This window comes from Lolium rigidum, chromosome 3 (assembly GCF_022539505.1).
Source record: "Lolium rigidum isolate FL_2022 chromosome 3, APGP_CSIRO_Lrig_0.1, whole genome shotgun sequence".
NCBI classification, from domain to species: Eukaryota; Viridiplantae; Streptophyta; class Magnoliopsida; order Poales; family Poaceae; genus Lolium; species Lolium rigidum.
The window spans coordinates 233852149-233871459 of NC_061510.1; the positions used below are offsets into that span (position 1 = coordinate 233852149).

The 19311-nt window shown below is 41.7% G+C and overlaps 2 protein-coding genes across 2 annotated transcripts; both read left to right on the forward strand.

The window, feature by feature from the left end:
• Positions 1–4706: 4706 nt before the first annotated feature.
• On the forward strand, positions 4707–12382 carry LOC124699114. Its single transcript, XM_047231472.1, has 18 exons — positions 4707–4880; positions 5264–5327; positions 5936–6029; positions 6109–6217; positions 6299–6337; positions 6889–6972; positions 7078–7124; positions 7873–7975; positions 8669–8818; positions 9556–9624; positions 9702–9758; positions 9831–10091; positions 10231–10302; positions 10381–10482; positions 11202–11269; positions 11380–11583; positions 11688–11781; positions 11868–12382. The coding sequence occupies exons 2-18, from the start codon at positions 5267–5269 to the stop codon at positions 12159–12161; spliced, it is 1908 nt and encodes a 635-aa protein (XP_047087428.1). The 5' UTR covers positions 4707–4880; positions 5264–5266; the 3' UTR covers positions 12162–12382.
• A 3373-nt stretch (positions 12383–15755) lies between these two features.
• Positions 15756–16688, forward strand: LOC124699116 (xylanase inhibitor protein 1-like). The gene has a single exon (XM_047231473.1). The coding sequence runs from the start codon at positions 15756–15758 to the stop codon at positions 16653–16655; it is 900 nt and encodes a 299-aa protein (XP_047087429.1). The 3' UTR covers positions 16656–16688.
• Positions 16689–19311: the final 2623 nt, after the last annotated feature.

The window sequence follows — 19311 nt, forward strand, 5'->3', positions numbered from 1 at the left end:
TAAGGCTAGGAACATGAGAAACATCAGGAACAGAGAAAGATGAAGTAGAAAGGGTGCCTCGACTGGAAACAGGAAGAGAGGAACCATCAGCCGTGATAACACGGACAGGAGAAATAAGAGAGCGAAGAGCGTAAAGGATAGAAGACGCAGAAGTCATATGAAAAGAAGCTCCGTAATCCGGATACCACGGGGATGACGTACCTGACTGTGTAGAAGGTGGTGGTCGCGCTGTGCCAGAAGAGCCAGACACAGAAGCAGCAGTACCCGTCGAAGAAGAGCCTGTAGCAGCGAGTAGACCACGAAGACCACGGATAATGTCCTGATCGGACAGTGCAACAGCAGACGAGCCTGAAGAACCAGCCTGGGCAACAGCAGAAGATCCTGAAGAACCAGCCTGCCGACGAGCAAGCTTATCAAGGTACTGCTGACGTAAGCTGGGGTCCCTCCTCCAGCAGCCAGAGACGTCGTGGCCAGCCTTGCCACAGAAGGCGCAGGGAGGACGAGGACCACGAGGCTGCTGAGACTGACTCTGGCCCTGGACCGGCGGAGGAGAGAGTAAAGGCGGTGCTGGAGACCGCAACGAAGCGGACGGCACAGGAGAACCACGAGCAGACGGCACAGGAGGACCACGAGCAGCAAGTGCAGAGGGAACCGCAAGAAGACCAGCACCACGAAGACGAGTCTCCTCTACGCGCAGCTCAGCGAGTACCTCAGAGAGCGGAACACGACCACACGCAAGCAGCTGGGCACGACGCGGCTCAAACTCCGGGCGGAGCCGCGACAAGAACTCAAAAACGCGCTGAAACTCCAGATCCGCGCGCACAGTCAGACAGCAGGGACAGGTGCCACACACAGCTGTACGAAGAGAATCAAGCTGACGCCAAATAGCAGCACTCGAGTATAGAACTCGTCAATAGTAGAATCACCCTGCTCGAAGATCATGCTCCTGACGAACCACAGACAGATAAAGAGCATCCCCAGACGGCTGATAGCGCTGACGAAGAAAAGCCCACTGAGCAGCAGCGGTGGGAAGACTCATGAACTCGGCAGCATACTGAGGCAGAACACTGGAAGTGAGAACAGCAGCGAGCACGAGCATCATCATCAATCCACCGAGTGTAGTCGGTCGGATCCAGCCGGTAGGTCGCAACAGCAGCAGAATACTCCTGAACCTTCCGATCATAATCAGCCAGAGCAGTATCAGCGGCACTCTTGGCTGCATCCTTGTCCTCCTGAGAAGCATCGGGGGCAAGGGAAACAGGCGTCGGGGCAGTAGGCGCCGTAGGAGCAACGGGGTGCGGCGGACAAGGGACCTCGCCAGAAAGCACACCCCAAAGACGAAGACCGCGCATGTGGACGCGCATAAAGGCAGCGAAATCAGGATAATTCGCGCCATCAAAAGTCACCGGGCAGCGAGGAATCGCAACATAACCCGACGAGGAAGACATAGCTCTGTCGTTTTTTTTCTTTCTGTTTTTTCTGTTTTTTTTTTTGCTTCAGACGAAAGTCAACTGCTGGAGATCGGATCGGCGAGCAGAGTCGGCAGGCGGGCCACGCGCGGACGGACCGGCACGGGAGAGAAGATCAGCGCGGCGGACAGATCTTAGGCGAGCAGGCGCCGGCGGGCAGGCCACGCGCGGGCGGATCTTGGGCGAGCAGGCGCCGGCGGGCGGGCCACGCGCGGGTGGATCTTGGGCGGGCGTCCGGAAGTGGAGACGACGTCGGGCGGAAGTGGAGAGCAGGCGCCGGGAGCAGGGCGGCCGGAGGACGTCGGGCGGAAGTGGAGAGCAGGCGCCGGGAGCAGGGCGGCCGGAGCTGGTGAAGAAGAGGCGGCGGCGGCGACCGGGCACGGCGGCGAGATGCCAAGGCGGGTGGCGGCGGCGGCGGCTGTGATGAAAAAGAACCTTACGGCTCTGATACCATGATACGAGAATAATCTATGTTGTATTGTTGGGGGCCAAAAGGCCACAATATATAGTACAATGTACAGGTGCAATATGCAAAAGGGCCCCTAACATATGGGCAAAATATAATACACACATATCTACTCTAACAGTTTGAAATGTCTTAGTTGGGACATTCTAATATATTTTCTACTAATAGGATGGTATGTGTCCCAAATATACAAACAATGAGTAAATAGCAAAATTAACTCAAAACTATCTGGTTAAACGGTAGATATCGTTTGCTTTATTAACAATTTATTGCGAGTGCTGAAATTTAAACTGGAATACCGACACTCTGAACTAAAACACTAGTAACATTTTTTGAGGGATGAAACACGGAAATTTAATTCAGCTCTTGGGTGCATATGTTCCCTCCACCCAAAAAAATATATTTTTAATTGTTAAAAAATTCTAACAAAACACTTTGCATGTACATCCTCGATGATCTATGTGCGTTCGTGCAGTTTCGTGAAAAAAAACAATATTTTGTGATCGATATAAAAAAGACAAAACAAGTCTCACAAAAAGCATTATTTTTAGCACAAAATTTTGTCTTTTTTACACAGCTCAAACGGCAAGTTAATTTTTCATGGAAAGACTTTGTGCACACTTAGCATGTGAAGATGTACACGTAAATTTTTCGTTTGAAATGTTTTGATATTCCAAAATATATCAAAGTTACAGTTCAAAGTAAAGGGAGCATGCGCACCCAGGAGCCAAAACATCACTCCCGGATGAAACACCAACATTTAATTTAGATGGGAGAGAGTAACTTTTTAGTTGTATACACTACTAGGAAATACTTTTTCTGTGGCGCACCTTTTTGGGCTTCTGTGGCGCATATGCCTTGCGCCATAGTTGTCACGCGATAGATATTTGAATTACGTGGCGCATTTCGGGGTGCGCCACAGAATTATGCACAAGAATTGCGCTACAGAAGGACAAAAAAACTTGTGGCGCATATCTGGAGATGCGCCACAGAATTGTGCACCAGATTCTATGGCACATATCTGTAGATGCGCCACAGAATTGTGCACCAGATTTTGTGGCCATCTTCCAATATACGCCACATAATTGTTTTTTAGAATTTTCAAAAATTTTGCATTTCTGAAGTATATCTAGGTATTATACAGGAAATATACAGGTATATACAAAAAATGTACATAGAATATACAGAAATACAAGGCGAAGACATTTTATACACGAAATGACCAAAATGGAGTGGGAGAGAGGAGCAACATGAGCTGGTTGGAGGAGACAAGAATGAAAATGGTGGTGGGGTGGTAGAGGAGAGGGAAAAGCTGCCTAAAAGCTCTAGATCTATTGTGCACATTCTGTGGCGCATATTCAAATTTTTGTGGTTCCACATGCGCCACAGAATTGTAGCCTCGTGAAATCAGTGGTGAGCCTCCACAAGGAAATATGTGGCGTATGTACCAACATGCGCCACATAATTTTGACTTTATGTGGTACACATGGGTAGTGGGTAAATATCCTGCTCCAACAAGAAATTCTGTGGCGCATGTACCAACATGCTCCATAGAATACCCTTCGTCCATGTGCAGTACTAGACCCTGCGTGAGCTCCACGGAGATTTTGTGGTGCATCCGTCACCAAGGTTTTAAATAGCGCGCAATTTCGCCGGTTTTAGCGCGCAATAGCAGATTTGGACCCTCCACGCTACATTTGACAGAAAATGGTCGCTACGGTGCTAAACACGAAATAACACGCTAAATCGTGCTAAATCGCGCTAAAATGCATAACACGTAGCGGCGCTAAAACGACACGTCGCAGGCAAATCACCCACCAGGTTAGAGCTGACTAGAACCTCCTCCTCATCCTGATTTGTAGATGCGTGGATGTATTGAACTATTGATGTGTAGATGACTAGATTGGTAGTGTACAAGCTATCTTCCGATTTGTAGATGAAGCCATGCATTCTTCTTCCGATTCTGAATGAGTGCTTTCACCTCTGTTGTTGCCTCTTTGGCTCTTAAATTATAATGTTAGTATGTCTTAAAAAATGTTATCTTTAATTTGGTCCTGGGAATCTACTTTGAACGATTTGGTTATGCAATTAGTCTATTGGACAAGATTTTAGTTGCTGAAATTCTTAACATTTGCATATCTTTTTACAAAACGCTATTTTATATATAGCGCACTATAACGCGCTATAACGTGCATAGTGTTTAGAGAAGGTCCTCGCTAAATGAAATAGCGCGCTATTTAAAACCTTGTCCGTCACACATGCGCCACAAAATTTTAAAATTTCTATAAAGCATATTTTTGTATGCGTCACAGAAACAATTTGGTGGAGCACGCATTTTTAGGTATGCCACAGAATACATTCGTAGCAGTGATAGTAACATTTTGACATGGAAAATCAAATTTGAACTTGGAGCATATGCTTCTGGTACCTGAGAAGGGTTTGAAAATATTAAAAAAATCTGAACAAAAATTTGGTGCCTATATGTCGATATTACATATATGCACACCATGAAAAATTGATAATTTTTGTGTTTAGCGTGAAAAAGATAAAGAAATATTTTGTGAAGGTCTTTGTAAGCACGAAAATTTGTCTTTTTTGCACTTGACACAAAAAAATGCCGGTTTTTGCACATCACACTTACACCGTGTTTTTTTTTTTTTTTTTTTTTTTGCGAAACACACTGTCACCGTGTTAATCACATGGTACTTTGGAGTTGCAACAAACAACAATCTTTCTCCCTCCCCGGGTCCCGAGCCCTGACCTAGCAAGGCGCCTGATAGTCGACGACCGTGCCCTGCATCTGCCGCCGTGCTCGCCCCTTTACCCTCACCGCCGGCGCCTCAAGCCCACGCCACGCCGCCCCCCTCCCCCCACCATCACCCACGCCGCGCCTCTCACGCGTCGACGGCATCGCCCTTCCTCCTCGTCGGGGCATCGATTTTGAGGTACGAGGTTGTTTTTATCTACCGATTAGCTCAATCCCAGTGGGTTCGTGAACCTGTTAATTTGCTTAGCCATTGCTCAGCTCAGCCTGTCGCGCCTTGCGTCACAAAAAGGAACAATTTGATTTGGCATGCCTCACATGCAGCAGTTGTTCCCACCATCCAACTATTTGTTCCCTTGTACACCAGTTAGTACGACATGTCCTGCAATCGGCCGTTAGTCTGAATTACTCCAACGAAGATGTTTTGGCACATAGATTCGTCTCAAATAGATGTTGTATTAGCTATTTAGAACATTTTTGACATGTATTGAAACCAAGATATCGATTCAGTTGCATGTTTTTGTTCAGGAACATTGGTCTTATTTTATCTGTTTTTTTCTGTAGAAAATGGATGGCAAGGCACATGATGTTGAAGTATTAACTCGTCGAGTTGAAGAACTCCAGAGAGGTAATCACTTGCATCCCAGTATACAAGATTATCATCCATTCATTTATTTTTTCGGTGATAACCCTATCAGACTGCTTGTCTGCCATGCCGACCAAAGTACTTCTCATTAGATAAAACACTTCAACCTGCGGTTTGGCTACATTGGTTTCTCTGTGTGAGTAGTTCAATATCAGAGCCCTCACTTAGCCATTTATGGAATGGAGGTACTCATTCAGGAGGAATTTTACTGGTTCCTGGCCTCCTGCAATAATTACTTCAAGATATAAAACCGGGATAGTCCACCTAGTGTTTCTTCACTTATCTGTACTCTATCAAAAGTTATAAGCTCTTGCATATTTGAGTAGATAAATTTTTTTAAGGTGACCTTGAGTATGTGTGCTGTACAACTCTTGGTATATTTTACTAGCAATCAGAGGTTTTAATGGAATATCAATGTACATGTTTTCTCATACTTCATACTGTTATCCTCTGGAATGAAGACAGCAAGCATATTCTGTTTTCTCAAAGCTGCTCGTGCAGACTGGTTGTTTATGAAATAGTTCTACTTTTATTCTCGTATTTTTTGGCATAGGTCTACACTTATTGATTAGGCATTCTTTGTTTGGCAGAACGTGATGAACTGAGAAAAGATATTGAGCAATTATGTATGCAACAATCTGGCCCCGGATATGTTTCTGTCGCAACTCGAATGCTTTCACAGAGGTGCTTCCATATGTTCTGCTCACGTTTCACTGTTTTCAATGTATTAAAAGTAAAATCAATATTTTATTTGACTATCCAGGGCAACAGCTCTGGAGCAGGATATTGAGAGCCTTCAGAAGAAGTTAAGTGGATGCTTAAGAGAGAACCATAATTTGCAAGAGGAGCTTGCTGAGGCTTATCGAGTTAAGGTGTGTTTCTTCCTATCTACACTACTGTTTATTTCTGCATTTTGTTTTCTTCTTCTAATGATTGTATCACTTAAATTTCAGAGCCAGCTTGCTGATTTATATGGTGCTGAGCTATCAAAGGTCCATACTTTGGCTTGTACAATTTGCTGTTATTTTTTTAGAATGTTGTGACTTCTGCTGACCAGTATGATCTGTTCAGTGGCAAATATTTTTTATTCGGGTCCTCTATTATCCGTGCAAGAAGTATAGGGAGTGAGTCCCTTGACCTTAAAAAGATGGAAATGCATTCTATACTCGCTTATAGCAGACCCCACATATCTCCAGACAGTGCAGGACTGAGCAACTAACTCATCAGCTGAATCCCAAAGGGCCCCCAAACACCAACAAAATGATTATTGTGCTTATTCAAAGTCTGTAGCCTTAAAATGAAATAATGTATCAGGCCTGCTAGGCAAATTAGAGTCTTGGTTGGACTTCTTGAGAGAAGGAACAACTTTGCTTAACATTAATTTCACTTAATTTCACTTGAGATGGATGTTGAAGGCCTCATTTTCTTACTTAAAACTTGATATTTTGTGAAATGAAGGTCACTAGTTCTTTAATCTCCTAAAGTTCCATGTGCATTCAATCTAGCTATTGTTGAGATGACCAATCCTGTAACACCAATGCAGACCAAGGAGCTAGAGCAGCAAGTGAGGTTTTTCCAAAGCAGCGTCGCTAAAGCATTCGCTGAACGAGATAATTCATTGTTGGAGGTTCTTCTCGATTTACTTGTAAGTCAATTATGTATCTAGAAATATAATGCTGATATTTGCTCCTTTGTTGGGGAATATTGAAATTGGTAGTGTGAGAAAGCAAAGGAGCGAGAAGAAGCGGGGTTAAAAATGTCTGCTGTCTTTGAGGAAAGGTAATGCCATTCATTCCGTATTTCGCATGTCTGTAAATGTTCTCTGGTAGATAAGATATAGTTGTTTTACTAAGGAAGACATAGTGTTGATTTGTCATTTCACCTAGTCCCCTAGAGGCTAGAGGAAGAATATAATGAAAACTGACTGGTATAAAATGGGTTTAAGATCTTGGCATGCAGTTGGTATTGCAAGGCTTCTTTAGTGCTGCTTAAATTGTTCTTAACTTATGGTGAAGTTGTGAGTCAAAATTTCTGCTGTCCATCTTGAAAAAATTAGTGACCCAAGTTTCTTAATAGAGAGAGAAACATAAAGATCTTATGCTTACTGTTCACAGTTACTAGCTTAATACCCGTGTGTTGCTACTTGCTACGGATGAATGAATAGATCGTGTATGGTGACATTGTTTTAATTAGCATCCATGAGCTTTGCTTTGTATACATGCGATAGTGATACGAAATTAAAACTGACATTAATTATCATACAAACGGATTTCCTTGTATACGTGGGCTGAGAAGGTAAACAATTATGAGCACGGAGGCACCATCTCCCGTAGTAGTGAAGATATCGTCAGGGTGGTGACTGCATAACTTATTCATTATGTATTTTGTTAGTTTCTCAAGTCCCAACTAGTTACTTCATTCAGGGGATATTTAACACCTATTTTGCATCGTATTTAGTTGAGTATCTCACATCCTAGATTTTCCTTAAGTATCAGTAAGTGTAAAGTTCATGTTTGTTAATTGGCAGGACAAAAGAATATCAATCTGCAATGGAAGATCAGAAACGGTTGAACGATGTCTTGCAAATGGAGTTGACAGAATTAAAAGCGAATACCGAATCTTCCTTGAATGTTAGCATGCTTTTTATTTTTTCATTGCCAACACTACCAACATAAATTTTGTGCAAGGCCACCTGACAGGATTTAAAGGGATCCTTTTGCATACTGTAAAATTTCCAGATATTAGTTGGCAGAACTAAAAGCGCATACTGAATTTCTTATTTAATGTATTGATGCTTGTGTTGCTGTGCCCACAATGATTATCTGGTAATTTGTCTCGTTTCAACCAAGTGTTTAAAGAAATAATTTTGCCACTGTAATCCTGTATGTTTTGTTTTTTCATTGCGCATTTCGTTTTTGCCATTGTACATTTCGTTTTTGACACAGTGCCATGTCATTGAAATATATAGTCCCAAAGAAAGAATGAAAAAACGAAATGCAAAAAACGTCTCCTGTCAACAACTAGAATAGTATCAGGATTTAATTACTCACTCCCTTTTTTCCTCTCCAACTTTCTAACGTAAATTGAACCAAGCATGGGGATTATACTGTGAAGATGGACTCCTGAGTGTAAAATTAAATTCTTGGCCTACTGCATTTTGTTCTGATCTATGTGGTTGTATATACCTAGCCATGTACACCTATATATTTTAAACGAGATCATGCTGATTTGGTTATTACCAATTTCCCATCATTTGTAACACCCAGTATATATCAGAGTTGATCTTTTCTTGACAGGGAATTTGATGTTTGATGCTCTTTCAGGTTATTCTAAAATTTTACGAAGTTCGTTGCAGAGAATGTGAATGTCCTTCAAACGTTAGTTTTGAAGAGAAATGTTCAATTTTGTTAGATGATTCTGCTGAGAATTGGAGTTTCAGCTCAGATGGAGAAACCTCAACTTCGAAGTACATTGTAAACTTAAAGCACTTTATCCATGGGAGATAATAATTCAGTTGCAAATTGATATGCTTTAATTTTTAACTGGTCTTGCAAGTTGAACATATGTAATACGTAATTTTAATTTTATAATCCCCTATTGTATACGTTTGTCCAAGTAAGTTTCTTTCGGGAACCTAAGGAATGCAAAATGTAGGAATATGATGAAACTTTACTGTCAGCTACCTCGTCTTTTAATTATAATGGGAAGCAGTTATATTCTTAACTTTCACTTTGTCATATAAACTACAGCATCTTACTTGGATACAGAAATTACAAACTATCAGCATGCCTGATGGTTGGTTCTCAAGATTGTAGTGTTTTAATACTCTATAATGGTATTTGTAAGTTTGACTCCGCTGGAGATGTTCATGCCTTCTTTGACTAAATTAAGCAATGTAATCTCAGATATGCAACAAGACCTGACCATAAAAGTTCTCGTTTTGCAAACTAGATACTCTACCGTTAATTTGGAAGTCCCCACTAGCTACATTACTATGTTTAAATTGCTGGAATGTGCCAAAGCATTGTTTATACTTGATCAGTTAGTCGCTTAATCTTAGGAAGACATTTTGATTTAGCAAGATTTATTACTACAGAAATTGACAACACTAGGCTTTTATTCTTCGTTCCAAGGAAGGCAATCATAAAACCTTTTTTCGTTACTTTATAGTTTCTAGCTTTATTCATCTTGACTGATCTTCTTTGTGTAGGCATCTCTAGAAGAGGAGAATGAGTCTCTTAAAGCTAAAATAGTTAAATTGCAAAGCAATCTAAGAATGGTAAGACAAGTTCATCTGTAGAAGAAAAGCATAATTTTTGTTGGTCATCCTGAAAGATCTGTCATTTGTATGTCCAGGGGTTTGAAATTGAACAACATTTGCAAAGAAATGCACGGGCATTAGAAAAGAAACAGGTATGTAATTCAAAGTATTACATCGTTCTTTCTGATGGTATCTTAATGCGTGTAGCTCACTTCGGAATGCAGGCACTCAATGATGATCTTATGAGAAATGGACTGTCAGCTCTTAAAAATGTATATACAAATCAAAGGGTTGAAATTATGAAAATATTGGAAGAAGAATCACTTCAGTTGAACACTGTTGTTAATCAGATTCAAGACAAGTTAACTCAAATTCGCATCCATGCTGAGAACATTGGTAATCCTGTTGGAGAGATGCAATGCTGTGACAGTAGCTGTAAAGATGTGCATGTTACTACGGATATCAGCCCTGACAACAGCCCTAAGGTTTGTTCATCAAGAATTGAACTTTCTTAAGTCTCACATGTATGCTGAACCTCTTTCTTGATCTAGATTTGTGCTCACAAGTTACAATGTCAATCTGTTATTACAGATAATGACTTAACTGTTATTACATATGTTGTAGGATGATGTTCCTGCAGGTCGTTCTGCAACATTTGATGATTCAAAATGGCTTGCTCAAGCTTTGCAGGAGAAGGTACAACCCCACGCTGGTGCTTTTTTCTGTTTTTGATCCTCTTGACTCAACCTAACATTATGTTGATATCTACTACAGATGGAGGCACTTATGCTTTTCTCACAGGAACAAGAACGATACTTGCTAGAGAACCAGAAGAATCAAGCTACTATAGAGGACCTTCAGAAGAACTTATCTCAAGTAGTACTCCCTAAATTTTATGTGCTCTTATTTCAGTTACTCTCTTTACAGTCTGATAAATATTGAATTATGCTGAGTATTTTCGTAAAAGATAGTACATACCAGTCCAATTTTGCTCATAAAAGCAGTATTTTTTTTTGGAAAAGCAAAATTAGATGTGAGATTGTTGTAGTCAAATCCCGTGAGGTGCCCTTGTAGAACCTAACCCGGTGTTCAATATGGGAATAAGTGAAAGGATGGACAACTATAAGAGTAGGGCCATGATGCTTGGGAAGCCATGTTTGTCATAGTCTAACTAGTTGTAGACGCCCAATGGTGTTTTGGATTTAACTATGGGTTCAGTGGCACACACGGACGCATGGCTAGTTCATATAGGTGGCGAGGACTACACAATTAGCACTGGCTGACAAGATTACTATGATGGTCTCTGGAACAGTTAGTTCTGTTCAAAGCCTTTAGTGCATCACATTTTTTGAGCTAGAGCAAAAACTTTAATAATTTTGCAATTAACGCTCCATCAAACATTAGGGACTTTATGGAGGTAGGGCTGGATTTAGCATTCAGACGGGCCCGTCTGTTGTCTTGTTTTTCTCTTTCACAGCATCTTAGAAGTTTCTTGTAACTGTACATACATACTAGAGCCTGCAGCATTTCTCTAAAAAGGATCCTGCAATGTTGGATGAACATCTGGTAGCTTGCTTCACATGTTCTATATACAGGTTAAAGATGAAAAGGTGAAGGCCCTCATGGAATTAGCAAAACTGAAAGAAGCATATCTCCTGAAATGGTAAGCTTTATGTGGAGTAAATCATCATACCAGATCATTTTTGTTATATTACTTAACCTGATTAAACTTTTTCTTCGGTGTGAACCTGTACTTTTTTTTTTCTGATACAGCAAATCTACAGCGATTGGAGGTCATGGTACTGTTGACACTCCGAAAATCACTTCTGGGCATGACCAGCAAGGGATGCTGAAGACTATTCTTAACAGGACATCTTTGAGACAGTGGATAAAAAAAGAGAACAGTAATACTGGGCACGGGAGCTCAGATGGAAATGATCGTACAGTTTATAAAGAGTGCTCAGTAGATCTTGCTAGGTTAGTTGATAAAAAGTCCCTTGCCCTTTAAACTATTCGTAGTTAGATGCTTCTCTTTACAAGTAATTTAATTCTGTGTTGGTCTTTGTTTCACTTCATGACAGGATAAAAGTTGAAAATGCTACCCTGTTGGAAAGTATTGCTACTATGGAACGTCTCACTTCTTTGGTTCATAGGCTGCATAATGTGCTTATGAAGGTAACACCCTATTTTTATTGCATTGTTATTTTCAGCACTAATAGGTGATACCCAATATTTTGTAACCTTAAATCAATCTTGCTCAGGTATATGATGATATCAAATCCGATAGTTGTTTGGAGAGTACTTATGAAGCATTGAACAGTCTTATAACTGAAGCAAACCTTATGAAGACAGCTCTTGGTGTCGTTCTTCCGGTAAGCTGGTCAGGGGATTCATCAGGTGCTATCACTTCTGATAATCTGCATGATTCATCTGACTCACCAAAATCATCGAAGTCCGAAAAAGCGGACCCCCTCAGTTCGGCGAGCATGGAGATGGTGGAGCTACTTATATTAGCTGCTGATATTGTTAAAGAGAGCTTTATGTTGAAGAGATAAGTGAAGATGTAAGCACCGTCTGGTTCTCCATTCCTCTGATGGACAGCATACAATTTAATCCTGAGAGAAAATTGCTTGGTGGGTATACTTGAATTGATTTCTTAGTGTGCACTGGTAGATGTTGTAAATATGGGGGAATGGGAAACGCCTGTAAAATGTTTGTGAATTTGGGCTTTGCTCACTGCAGCTTCGGTTGTTCAACCTGATGGGTTTGCATGTCAGAGGCATGATTGGTGACGATGATAGGGCATTCTCGTTTGCAGCGTGTGTGCTGCCTGCACCATTGTTTTTTGATGCCTTGAACCAGATGTCTATAGCTACGGGTGGCATCGCATTGGTCCTTGTGTGGATTTTTTTTTTTTGGTAAAGGAATATATTAACGTCGTGAAGGTACCAATCACATCAATACTCTGCAACAACGTCATAACCTAACGCTAGTACGGATGCACATAGCTGAAAAAAAATAAAACCAGAAAAAGAAAAGGTTGTGCTATCATGTTTTAGTTCTCACAGTAACAACACAAATATTACCGGGACAACACCTGAAGTCCATATTCTCCAACAACACAAATATTACCGGGATAACACTTGAAGTTCATATTCTCCAAACACAAGGCCTCTAAGAAGACAGATAAGCTGGGTTTTACAGAAAGATAAGGATTTGTCGTTATGGCCAACTGGTGAAGGAAATCCGCAGGTCGGTGGATTTTCATCTTATCATGCTCAAGAAATTAAGGCCACTTTACCGTATCGTAAGACTCCCCATGTTCTCCAATCTCTGGTTTATAGGACGCACCGTCCACACGAAGAGAAGAAGTTGCTAGGCCGTTTAAGAACACTGGGAGTCGTCGAGCAGCAAGCATGCCAAAGTCTGTAATGTCCCGTTGCTGCCGGAGGTCGCCGGAGCATGAGGAGGACGATACGTCGATACCGCCCTTGTGGAGAGCGGCCACCAGAGAGATAGGAGAGGGAGAGAGACGAACGGGAGCAACCCGATTTCAGTTCAGTTCTTCGATGTCCCTCCTTGTCCAGTTCCTCTTTTTTATGGGTGAATCCTATTTGACGCATCATGCATTGGTTAGCGTCGCTGCGCGTAGCTCTCGCCTTCATAACGATCTGAAATGGGCTGGCCCAAGTTTGCTTTGGTTTTTCCGGTTTAGGAACCTTCTAGATTGTTCTGGTTAGTTCCGTTCTGTTTGTCGTTTTTTGGTTTTCCTTTTTCTTCCGTTTTTTCTGGTTTTCTGTTTTCCCACTTTATTTTACTTCTTGTTTTCATTTTCTTTTTCCTTTTTCGTTTACTATTATTTTCTTTTCAACAAAAGATGAACATTTTATATATTTTTTCTTTCGAATTTTAAACTTTTTTGGATTTGATTTTTTTTAATATGAACATTTTCAAATTTTGAATATTTTTCAAAATATGATTATTTCCGAATTGTGAACATTTTCGATTTTGTGAACATTTTAAAATCTGAATATTTTTCGTATTTGAGCAATTTTTTATTTGAACATTTTTTTCAAATTTTGAACAATTTTCAGATTTAAACATTTTTGAATTATGAAAATTTTAAATTTAAACCATTTTATGTTTAAACAATTTTAAAACCATAAGGGTAAAATAATGTTTTTACTAGTACTTGTGAGAAAACTGAGGACAATGCATCAGGTTAGGCTTAAAGAAGTGCATTAGGGAGGCATAAGTTCAACCACCAGGGGTTGCAAGTTTGAATATGCATCAGGGAAATTTCTCTCTAGCTCCGCCCCTGGCTGGCAGGTGGCGAGGGGCGCAACTTTGTTTGATGCGCTCAACATGTGTCCCCCGTGGATCTGGGATGGCCTCACAGTGCTAGACACGGTATTGGTCTCGGAAACAACCTTTTTGGCACGCAGTTGGGTGTGGTTTTCTGTCCGACGTGCCCCAAATTAATGGCCTTTAGGGGACGGTTTTGGGGACGCGACTGGAACTCTAAGGTCTATCAATCCCTAGAAAAAAAAGGTGTAAGTAGACCCATCCATGCAAGTAAATTTAGTATATACTCCGTATAGTTTATTGTGCCACCAAGAGAGTCAGCACAGCAGGCGTGCCGAATGTAAGAAAATTAAATGTAGAATATTCTATATTTTCGGATTTATTAAGACACAAGATTAAGAAAGACATAAAGTGAATTTTCGAGGTTTTTATGTGAGATAAGAGACACACCCTTGGCCATGGATGACTCATGGTCGAGGCTCCAACCTAGGGTGGAGAGTTGATCAATGGTGAATGTGTTCCAATGGCCATTAGATCTAGTACATTGGGTCTCTGGTGAGCTGGATTTGGCGCCAGCAACACAGGGTGGCGAGATCGGTGATCCAATTTAAGGTTTGTAATTTTTGGCACAAGCTAAAACTCAAGTCTCCCTTTGTTGCAAACAGTCAGGCGGCATTCTACGATGACGGGAAACCTACCACAGATGTTCTTTTGGGGTGCTGCAAGCGTTCACTCCATGGTGCATACATGTGGTGATTTTTTCTTTTAGGTTTTATAGCTATCAATATGTTTTTTTGTTGCATGCACATTTTTTTTGCCGTTAGGATTTGTCAAACTGCTACAACCTTTTTTTTTCCTTTTCACACATGGGAGGAAAATGTTGCGACAATGTTGCAAATCAAAAGTTTAGAAAACTTCTTAAAAAAGTTGAAGATGTTGACGAAGATGTATTATACTGACACGGAAAATTCAGTGGAAAATAATCTTTATTCTGGGCTGCACAGAAATGACAAAATCATGCATATGACAGCCGTTAATTAATGGTGCACATTTCAAACCTCCAAAAATGATCAAATTTTGCCATTTTTGTGTAAGCCTAGAATATTTGGTATTTTGGATTTATAGTTTGCATGCTAGAATACATCATTGGCTTCATCAGTGATATTTTCAAATGTTTTCTGAATTTTAAAATGTTGTTTTCGATTTTCTTGTAAAAAAACACTACTATATGTAGCCGAGCTTTAAAAACAATTTCGGGAGAAGGAGCTACAAAACCTACATGGCTGCTTCAGTGGTCAACTAGTGGATAAGGTGTTACTTCTATTTCAAGGAACCGACCGACATGCCACCTACTACGTACGTTGTTTGCCCGGACCGTATCAATGCGTCGTCAACATCCGTGGACAACTCAAAAGAAAATTGACACATGGAGAACATCCATGCATGGAATATTTCACACGCGCTTCCTTTCTCCTCCAGCTCTCCCTTCGTCAATGTCCTTTCCATCATACTGTATTTTCTTATGTCTTCATTTTGAGCTGTTCTCCATGTTATCCATGCATGTTCATAGTCAGCTCCTGCGCGCCGCACACAACATACAAAAGCCAAAAGGGAGCTAGCTAGCTAGCTACTCAGCTCAAGTTTATCTCTGTCGCCTGACATCTGATATTCTGATGTGCGCGCCGCACACAGGAAAATAAAACCTGCGTAACTGCACCAGCTACTAAGTCCATTGCAGCTTCATGGTATCCATGCATGTATAATCCATCTATAAATAGCAGTTCCATCTAGCTAATTCTTCACACCAAAGAGCAAAGCTAGCAAACAGTGAGCAAGAAATCGTAATGGCGCTCGCACACCGTCGGCCAGCCTCCCTCCTACTACTCCTCGCGGCCTTCCTGTACGCCGCAACCTTCCTCGCCGCCCCGGCCGCGGCCACGGGGAAGACCGGGCAGGTGGCCGTGTTCTGGGGACGGAACAAGAACGAGGGCACCCTGCGTGAGGCCTGCGACTCCGGCACGTACACCATCGCCATCATCTCCTTCCTCGACGTCTTCGGCCACGGCGCCCACCACCTCGACCTCTCCGGCCACGACGTTTCCCGCGTAGGCGCCGACATCAAACACTGCCAGTCCAAGAACATCCTCGTCTTCCTCTCCATCGGCGGCTTCGGTAGGCAGTACTTCATGCCGAGCCCCAGGGCGGCGGCGGCCGTGGCCGACTACCTCTGGAACGCCTTCATGCTCGGCAGGCGCAAGGGCGTCTACCGCCCCTTCGGCGACGCCTACGTGGACGGCATCGACTTCTTCATCGAGAACGGCGCCCCGGACAACTACGACGAGCTGGCCAGGCGGCTCTGGAACTACAACAAGGCCTACCGCGGAAGGACGCCGGTGCAGCTGACGGCGACGCCGCGCTGCAGGTTCCCGGACCGGAAATTGGAGCGGGCGCTCGCCACGGGGCTCTTCACACGCATCTTCGTCAGGTTCTACGACGTCCCCCACTGCGCCGCCAACTGGCAGCAGGAGTGGGACAAGTGGACGGCTGCGTTCGGGACGTCCGCGCAGATCTACTTCGGCCTGCCGGCGTCGGAGAGGAAGGTCGGGTACGTGCACCCGAAGAATCTGTACTACGGTATCATCCCGGTGGTGCAGAAGGCAGCCAACTACGGCGGAATCATGGTCTGGGAACGCTACGACGACAAGCGGACCGGCTACAGCAGCTACGCCATCCAATGGGCTTGAGCCTTTCCTTAGCTGCAGGCTGCAGCTGGATGTAGCACACCAGGGTTCATCCACACCGTTTCCATACGTTTACTAGTATTGCAACGCGCGCGCGCGTGTGTTTGTGTGCATTTGTTGTATCCTCTACCTATGCATGTGTGTGTGTGTGTGTGTTTATCTTCAATAACTAGCTAGTGAAATCAACCGCTCTTGTGCTAGAATAAAAACTATCTGTCTATCTACTACTCGCTTCATTCGTGAATAAATCTACTTCTATGTTTGTCTTACTCAATCTTATTTGAATTTGGCTAAACTTTATAGAAATGAGCACCAACATATATGATGGAGAGTGGACTTTTAGAGCAGGTGCTTGGTCAGCACCCGTATCCACACCGTCTATGTTGCATCAAGATTCGTGCAAGTTCTGTTTGTTCCCCTCTCAAACATATATGATGTCGAAGTGATAGATTATGAAACGACATTTTAAACGAATCTAGTAGTATTAATTTAGCATCATAAATGTTAGCATGATTTTTCTATAAAGTTAGTAAAATCTACATAAGTTTGGTTTGGCTCCCAGGTGCGTTGCTCCTCTACCAAAAAATCATATTTCGATGTATCGAAAAATTTGGACAAAAAAAATCTACATAATATATGTGCGTTCATCAAGTTTCATGAAAAATCAAATTTTTTGTGTTCTATGTAAAAAAGAGAAAGTTTATCTTGTGAAAACATTATTTTTAGAATGGAATTTTATCTTTTTACATACGTCATATGATAAGTCATTTTTTTATGAAACGACTTTGTGAGCACGTAGCACGTGAAGATGCACGTGTGAATTTTTTATTTTGAAAAGTATGTGTAAGATGTATTTCAAATTATAGGGACCATATGCACCCATGTTCCAAAACACCACTCCCGGTTTAGGTCAAAGATAGAAGCACATTTATTCATGTGCCAGAGAAAGTATCGATCTACCTACCTACCTAGTATTATATACTAAAAGTAGCATCACAGAATCTTAATAGGGACACCATATTAAATCACATCATCTAAATTACTTCTAGTATACCTAGATTTAAAGCTAATGGGTATGATCTAAGGGCGTGATTGGTTTCTAGCCACATTTTTGCCAAGCCAAAGTTTGGTAATTTGGCATGTGTTTGGTTCTTGCCATACTTCACTATCCATATGGTCCACTTGTCATAGAGTGCATTTTTTGCTAACTTTTGCCACACTTTATGGCTTTCAAAATTCTAGCCACACTTTTGTGGCCGTCATACTTACCAAAGTTAGGCTTAGCAAAGTGTGGTTGAGAACCAAACAGACCCTAATAAAATATTATTGATGGCGCAACCATGTAGTTTCATTTGACAAGTTTTATATCCGATTGAGATACTAGGTATCGATACGTGTCTACGGTTTTTTTGACATTTTTTCTAATAAAGGATGCTTTATTACTTAAATAGTTTAGGGAGCAGCTAGGGAGCAGTCGACTGAGATAATTTTATGTCTCAGTCGACGTCGTACAAACATGCGTGCAGCGAGCAGGGTCAGGACTTGACTGATGATGCGCACGCACAGCTTGCTACTTGCCTGTAAATGTTGCACAACATGTCGTACATAGCTATAACTAGAAGGACCATGCGCGCGTTGCTGCGCCATTACCACAACATGCATTCTTTTAAAGGTTTTCTATATGTTGGCTCATTTATTTTCTTTTTTGGCTATATATCATGGGTCCATTTTCTTTTGAGTGAAGGGCGATGGAGAGGAAAAATGCAAAGGAAGCTGTATGACGAAATTCACATTACTGTGCATTGTGCACCCCATAAAAAGTAAATTATGTCAAAGAGTTTATTTCTAACTGTCATCTGTAGCAGAATGCCTGGCTTCAGCCCATTGCCTCTCCACCGCAGAGTTAAGGTTGATGCTACCTGCGACAATGGCGATGCCAAGGCTTTCGTGGACTGTTTTGCCGTGCTTTCAGTATATCTAGCTAGATTGTTCAGTGGTGTATTATATCTAGCTAGATAGTGCAATAGGATCTGGTATCTTTGTGGCTCCAGCCAAAATGCACATTTCTTTTGTCATCTTTGTCGATCCTTTGTGGCTACCTATGGTTCGTGTCTGTGTCCCACACGATCTTTAATCCGCTAGTATTTATGGGCTATGGCTTGCAAATGTATGATTTCTGTGGCTTGGTCTTATAGCACGCATACCTTTTTATAGATTCTTCACAGAATATGTTTGCTACAGAGACAGATTTAATAGATGCATAACTTCATGCTACTACTTTACACAATAACCCTTAATTACTTGATACACAAAAAATCGACAAAGATGAAATCAACCTCACTGTCACAATAATGTCCAAGCTATTTTGTGCTCCATAACAGTAAGTATAGTACATCTGAAACTTGACAATATAAGGTGTTATATTGTAACATGCAAGGAATTCTTCCAGGAAACTGACAATAACCGATTACCATGAAGGTAATTTACCACTAACTAATGGCTCCAACTTTCATGCTCTAGGGTGGAATGGAAAAGGAAAAGCTAGTCATACTTTCTAATGAGGTGACGTACTTATTTGTTTGGATGTAATCAAGTGTCTTTTCAGAAGAATAGACAACAGATATTTTCAGATCTACTATAATAAGAGTCCTGAACTTGT